Genomic DNA, 7,037 nt, shown 5'->3' on the forward strand with positions numbered 1-7,037 from the left:
CTACCCTCTCCTGGGCAGAGTAAACATAAATGCAAAACAATAAGCAGGTATTTGCCATTTAAAATAGCAAATGAGCACAGAAAAACCAGGGAAGGAAAAGGGTGGCTCCCACATCCTGCCATGGCACATGGCAGCCCTACTGCCAGCCCAGGGCCTCACCACCCTCACAGCAGCAGGGGCAGAGGGACGGGATGGGGTGCTCGATGCCTCCTGCCAGGGCAGGCCCCAGCTCTTGTGAGGGGAGGAAAGAGACGTGTTCCTCTGTAGGGCACCATCACAAGGCCTCTGCCCCCCCCTCCCCCCCCCCCAGTTCAGATGGGATTGATTATTTAAGGCTGCTGAGCTTTGCAGTAAGAGAGCTGGTTAGGAAACCTCTCATAGAGTTGCCATCTGCATTAAACTCAATAAGACAGGCACAAAGGTTGACAGGGGCAAGTGGTGAAGAGGGGCTGCAGGTTTTGATTTTTGAACATGACTTTTAAACTGAGTCATTCCCCTGTGATGATTCTTTAAAGTCACGCTATGTATCAAAACAGGGGCGTAAGCCAGAAAAACATGCAGCATACCGTCCTCTGTAGGCACCCAGCAGTGCTAAGAGCAGGATGGAGGCAGCGGTATCTGCAGCCTCTCAAGAATGTCTTCTGCTCTTTTAATAGTTCTCCTTGGGGAGGTGTGGAGGTTTGTATCACATATCTTTCTCCTGTTGCTGAATCAAAAATAGTACACTGAGTCATTTGTTACAGGCACCAGCCACGTTGAGCACACGTCCCACTGCCTGCTCTGGTCCAGCTTACCCAAGGCCTCCTTCACACAAGGGTCTTCTCACCTCGAACAGCAGCTTTGCTTGAGTAAGGTCTGCAGCGCTGGTTAAATCCCTCTTTCTGCTGCAGCACATGCTTTCAGCAGGTTGGCAGATTACATCCTTTGGTACAAAAATCCACTGAAATGGGCGGGAATTTTTCTACTGCTTTCCATGAACTTTGGGTCAGGGCTGTTGGGTTTGAGATGTCCACCTTGGAATGGGGCAGCTGGCCCTGGATGAATTCAGGGCCACACGGGAACATGCACTGCAAAGAGCATTGACCCTGCCCATGTTTAGTTGCAACACTGGTATGACTTTGAGCATGAGGAGAGAGAAAGCTGTAACCAGGGAGCCTAAAATGCAGTGATTTTGAACCTTCTTCTCTTCTCCCTTATACCTAACCTGAAGAGCTAAACCACTTTTCCTTCCACAGGGACCTGCAAAATGAACAACAGGGAATAATCGATGGTAGCGTATTAATATCCAGTTCCTAGGAACAGACATTTCCATGCTTTGTATAAGGAATCACTGTGAAAGTTGCAAGCTTGGCAATTTCACAGAGGTTTTTGGGTTTCTAATACCTATTTTATTTTTGCATTTGATTTCCCAAAGCACTCTTGTGCTTTATCCCACATCAATCTGTGCTAGCAGACCTACAATAATTACCTTTAGGGGTGACCGATGTACAAAGAAAGAGTGGAAGAAGAAGGAAAACATGAAGAAATAAATTCAGTTTTCAAAGAAATATTAATTATTCATTAGATTGATATTATCAACTATTAATAAACAACTAACCACAAGAATCGGTCGCCACAAAGCCCTCTTAACACTGCTTCCAACAGGGCTCTGTTGTGACTCGTACCTTGCTCAACACGCAGCAATATTTACCCACTGGATTGAGCAATGCTGATCATGCCCAGCCTGCAGCCTCGCCTTACAGGGCAGGCTGAATTTTGACACTGACCCGTTGCTAGTCTACGCTAGCACGTAAACCTTGGCCTTGTTAAAGACTTTTATACCAGCCTCTCATATCTGCTTTTTAGGTCTCTGATCTCTCATCTCAGCATCGTCACACCTTTGCTGGTGTGAAAGGCTTCAAAAGAAAATAGTTTATTACTTCTTGGCATTGTCTTCCCACTGTGTCACTTGTGGATTTTAAATGTGTTTATTTTGTGTCCCTGACGCTCTTTTGCCTTAACACGTAGTGTCTTGAGTTGACTTCTTGTTTGTATCTATTTTACAGGGAGATTTTCCTACTGAAGTACACCGCTATAACACTATACTTATCGTGCGCCTTGGGGGATAAAGAGACAAAGTCAGACCTTGTTATACTCTAATTTTGTATACGTATGTCACTTGATTTCATTAGGAAACGCAACATGAAACTGATAAGCCCAGTGGCTATGTTCTTACCAGCACTGTGACTGGTCACTATGAGTATTTTAAAACTATGGCATATAGCATAAGTGTTCTCCAGTTTCTGTTTCTGATTAATAAGCTCTGTGATCCCTCTGTCCATCCAAGCGGTTCAACAAACTCTAATTCGAATGCACTAAACAGCGTGAACTGTGAGTATAAACTGATAATGGTCTTCAGACTCTGAAGCACGAGAGGCGATTCCCATGGACACAGTTGGTTCCACCACACCCTAAATTCAGCAATGGGTCGCTACAAAACCTAGAGCTTCCCACTTCTTGTGTCCACGTCCTCCCCTGGGTCAGGGCAAGCCCTGAGCACGTAGCCCCAGCTGCCCTCACGCTGGTTTCCGCACAGAGGAAACGTGGAGAGGCAGCAGCAGTGGGAGCCACAGCGCATTCCCCCCAGCTGCTCGGCAGGACCCCAGCTGCGATACCACCTACCAAAAAGCAGATGTAGGCTGAGAGAGAAAGTTCAAAAGCCCACTCCCTTTGGACTTCGACTATGGAAAACACAGCGTTTCTCATTGCTAAGAATGAGGACTTTTCTACATCAAATTGCAGCACTGACGCCTTCTTCAGAACCTTCCTACAGAGAATGGGGGCAGTCAGCATAAGTACAGCTTTAAGAACAATTTCAGATATTTATGTTCCCAAATACTTTGTAAATGGCAAAATGAAAGGATTCTCACAAAGAAGTAATATCCCTAGCACAAAATTAATCCACTTATTCTTCCTTGCTCTGCCCCTGAAATGCTTCTGAATATTTTAAATGGTGAAAGAACAGAAGAATTTAAAATTACAAGAATCCCAAGATTCAAACCCACCAACACTTTGATTGAAATAATTCACTACAGTGATTTTAATAGTACAAATCCTGCCTTCCTCATGACTTTATGATGCCTAATTATTGCAAGACTTCAAAAATTTAGGCAGATTCTTGTAAAAGAAGTGACATAAAAGGTGTTCCTGAAAGCAGCCCAGCAAATGCAAGCTGTTTCCTCCTCTCTTTCCCCTCCCATCTCACAGGGAACAAAGAGAATTTTCTACTTCTCTGTAGCACAGACTTCCCTGAGGGAAAAAGAGGTTTGCATCAGTTTCTGAAAATAGTTGCTACTGAAATTGCTTCACATTTAGGTCAAATCTTGACGAGAGCTTTAAAATGCTAGAAGAGCTGAAGAGGTTTTATGTGAGAACCTTAAAGTGTATCTTACACATTGAAATAAGGCACTAAGGAGAAGCCAACGATTTCAAGTCACTGGAAAGCTAACTCCAATATTTTATCTATGACTCTTGTACGACTAGAGCAGTAGTATTGTGACAGGTGATAAAGAACAATGAACTTTCAAAGGAACAAAGGCGCCTAGGAGAAGCAAATAGCTCTACTCTAAGCGCCCCTCTGAAAGGTGATGGAACAGAGGCAGTAAAAGGGAAAGCTGGAAAATAATGTGACAATTAGACTCAGTCTTACAGAAGAAATTTAATCATCAGAGGCATTTACCCATTCCCTATTTTAAAAAATAGGCTTTTTTATGATTACAAATGTAAAATATGCCTTTCCAAATTTTCTTTGCTGACTACTGGTTAATGCTAGTTTGACTGTCTTTTCAGTGTGAAACATATACCATGTTTTTAGAGCTGTTCACAGAATAGTATTGGTGTATTGGGAATTTGGAAACTGAACAGGTATTTATTCTCTTAACTGGCACTCTGATAATGCTGATACAGGTCTTCATAGAACTGAAATACATAAATATTGAAAATATCACTACTATTTTATCATTTTAAAACAACCTTTGATTTTACCCAAACATTATTTCATTTTATTATAGATGCCTGGAAATATTCCATAGTCAATATGGAAGTTTTGTCACACTTTTGAATGAGTTTGTCATATTGTTACACTGACAAGGCATCGAAAATTTGCCATATTATTGCCAGCACAAACCATTTCAGGTGTCTGTCGTGAACTACGTAACACACAAGAACTTGATACTAGAAACTCTTTGAATAATTAAGTTTGAAAGCAACTTGGTGCCTCTCTGTGCAGCTTGTGTAACCAGGTGTTGGATCAGTTCTGTAATGCTTATTTTAGGCTTCATTTGGACAACATTATTTTTTTTACGTGAGCGGCAGTTCGCCCTGCTAATAGCACACTGTGGTTAATACTGCTGCTATCTCCTAAGAATTCTGCACAGAAATAAAATTGCTGCTATCACTAATATCCCCAGACAGAGGATTTGCAGGAGCGTGCTAAGGGGAGTTGCTCCTGTTGTCACTGTGGAACTGAGGGGGTGAACGTGGCTCCTCCATGTTTGCCGGTAAATGCCAGATCTTGAATTCAGCTAAAAACCGAGGCAGGCACCAGCTGTGTAGGGCGGTCAGGATGTAAACGGAAAGGGAATCGCTTCCTCAGCAGGAGTATCTTTTGAGACACAGCATCCCAGAAGTGACCGCGCTGCCTTACACATCATTCCCTTCTCTAAGCACAAAAACCTCTGCTTCTTTTACAAAAGGGAAAGGAGTGAAAGGTTTTGCCTACTGCATGCAGATATAATTTCAGCATTCAGCATTGCCCTTTCATTTAAAATATCTAATTCTATTTATATTCCCTGATTATCTAACAGAATTCACTCTGACCTAAGGGAGAGATTAATTTTTTTATTGGGTATCCTACTGCCATGTGGCTCTGTGTGTGTGTGGGGGGGATGTTGCTTATCTTCATTTAGACAACTAGAATACAGAATTTTTCCTATTTATAATTAATTTCAGTTGTATATTATCTGCTACTCTTTTTAAAGCCAAAGCATTGCTTACTATCAGAAATGTACAGTCCAAAAAGGTATTCCTGAATGTTTTATTTTGGAAGTGTAAAGGGTTTTAAAATAAACAAAAGGAAATATTCAAATACATTTCATATCGCATGTGGTAGGAGTGGCTCCATACAATACAATATGGATGAAGCAAATCTGGCAGTTAATTTCTTTGAGAAACAGAGTATAATAACACATAGACACTTCCAGATCTGGTCTTGTGTCATACCTTGTGTCATTGCCTGACCTTTTTGTTACAGTTTAAATCCAGCCTACTTTATTAATTATTAATATTTTATTTCGCTATATTGATTGTTCAAGTTAGAAAAAAACAGGTAAAAACTACTGACCTTAGAACACTGCAAGACCCTAAGTACTGCAATCTCTGAAGATAAATACACATTTATTTTTCGAGAAAATATGTCATTATCTGCAGATTAATCAATGCAAAATGATCGTGCAATTAAATAGGACAGTCTGAATTGAAATTTAAAGCTGCAGACCATGATTTTCCTACTCCCAGTGCTGCTTGAAATCTCTCACACCTTTAAAAAAATATAATTAGCTTTAGATTTATCCCACAATAAATAACACCAGAACATACCTTGTGCTACCAACCTGAATTTAAAAAAAAAGTAAGAGGCCACCTCAGTGTTTTGAGTTTATGAGATCTTTCAGACACAAAGCCCTAACAGAGTTTCCCAGTCAAAAGGCATCAGGAAGGCTCATCGCTTATGGTAAACCTGGGCTTTAGCTTGACAGACCTCTTCCTTATCGTGCCTTTAGGGGACAGTGGCATGGTGTCCATAATGCTCTTGTCCTCCTCCAGCTGCCTAGCAGTGCACGAAGGGGTGGGCACTTTCACCGTGTTGCCAAATTTAGAGTAGTCCACAGAATATTGCCCATCTTCCTCTGCCACAATGGGCACAAACCTTTGACCCCAGAGGATTTCATCCGCCAGATAGGAGGTTCTGGCTTGAGTGGTGATGCCGGTGGTCTCCACCACCCCTTCCAAGATGACGATGATCTCCAGGTCCTCATGGTGATGAAGGTTCAGGGGGGAGATGTCGTAGAGGGGGCTGTTCTTGTCTATCACGTGGTAGATGATGAGTGGGGAGACGAGGAAGATGCTGTTGCCCCCCACGGGGTTCTCCATCTGGATGTCAATCTGGTTGAGGGGCACCACCTCCCCCTCCAGGCTGGCAGTCTTCTTCACCACCTGCATGCGGATGGTGGCGCTGATGATCATGCTCTTCCGGAGGTCACCCACCCGCAGCATGAAGCAGAGCTTGCCCTCCCGCAGGGCGATGACCGCGTGCTTGCTGAAGATGAGGGTCTCGGCCCGGCGGTGGGCCTGCGAGGTCTTCATGAAGATGCAGCCCAGCATGATGGCGTTGATCACCAGCCCCACAATGTTCTGCACGATCAGCACCAGGATGGCGGCCGGGCACTCCTCTGTCACCATGCGGCCCCCGAAGCCGATCGTCACCTGCACCTCGATGGAGAAGAGGAAGGCGGAGGTGAAGGAGTGGATGCTGGTCACGCAGGGCACAAAGCCGGCCGAGGCCCCCGCTGCCCCCTCTCCGGGGTCACGCTGCAGCCGGGTGCTGTGGTCCAGGTCCCCGTGGGCAAAGGCGATGAGCCACCAGACCATGCCGAAGAGCAGCCAGCTGCAGAGGAAGGACATGGTGAAGATGAGCAGCGTGTGGGGCCACTTGAGGTCCACCAGGGTGGTGAAGACATCCTGGAGGAAGCGTCCCTGCTCCCGGATGTTTTTATGGGCCACGTTGCAGGCACCGTTCTTGCCCACGAAACGCGCCCGCCGCTCCCGGGCGCGGTACCGTGCATGATCCGGCACATCCTCCGCCAGCCGGGTCAGCACGTACTCCTCGGGGATGATCCCCTTCCTCGACAGCATGGCTCCCCGCCGCTTCGCCGCTCAGCGCCGCCCCATGCAGCCGCCGCTCCGCCAGGGGCGGGGGGGGGGGGGGGGAGGACGGCCGCGCC

At 45.1% G+C, this 7,037-nt stretch overlaps 1 protein-coding gene across 1 annotated transcript; it reads right to left on the reverse strand.

Annotated features, from left to right (window-relative positions):
• Window positions 1–2,048: 2,048 nt before the first annotated feature.
• KCNJ11 (potassium inwardly rectifying channel subfamily J member 11) lies at window positions 2,049–6,972 on the reverse strand. The gene has a single exon (XM_009463109.2). It carries the CDS (start codon window positions 6,946–6,948, stop codon window positions 5,746–5,748), a length of 1,203 nt encoding a protein of 400 aa, XP_009461384.2. The 5' UTR covers window positions 6,949–6,972; the 3' UTR covers window positions 2,049–5,745.
• Window positions 6,973–7,037: the final 65 nt, after the last annotated feature.

The sequence above is a fragment of the Nipponia nippon genome, unplaced genomic scaffold (assembly GCF_047370975.1).
Source record: "Nipponia nippon isolate SJK-2023a ecotype South Korea unplaced genomic scaffold, ASM4737097v1 scaffold_10, whole genome shotgun sequence".
Taxonomy (NCBI): domain Eukaryota; kingdom Metazoa; phylum Chordata; class Aves; order Pelecaniformes; family Threskiornithidae; genus Nipponia; species Nipponia nippon.

What these genes read in the sequence shown, in the direction of transcription:
- KCNJ11 (XM_009463109.2), bottom strand. Translation starts at nt 6,948, where the DNA reads ATGCTGTCGAGGAAGGGGATCATCCCCGAGGAGTACGTGCTGACCCGG.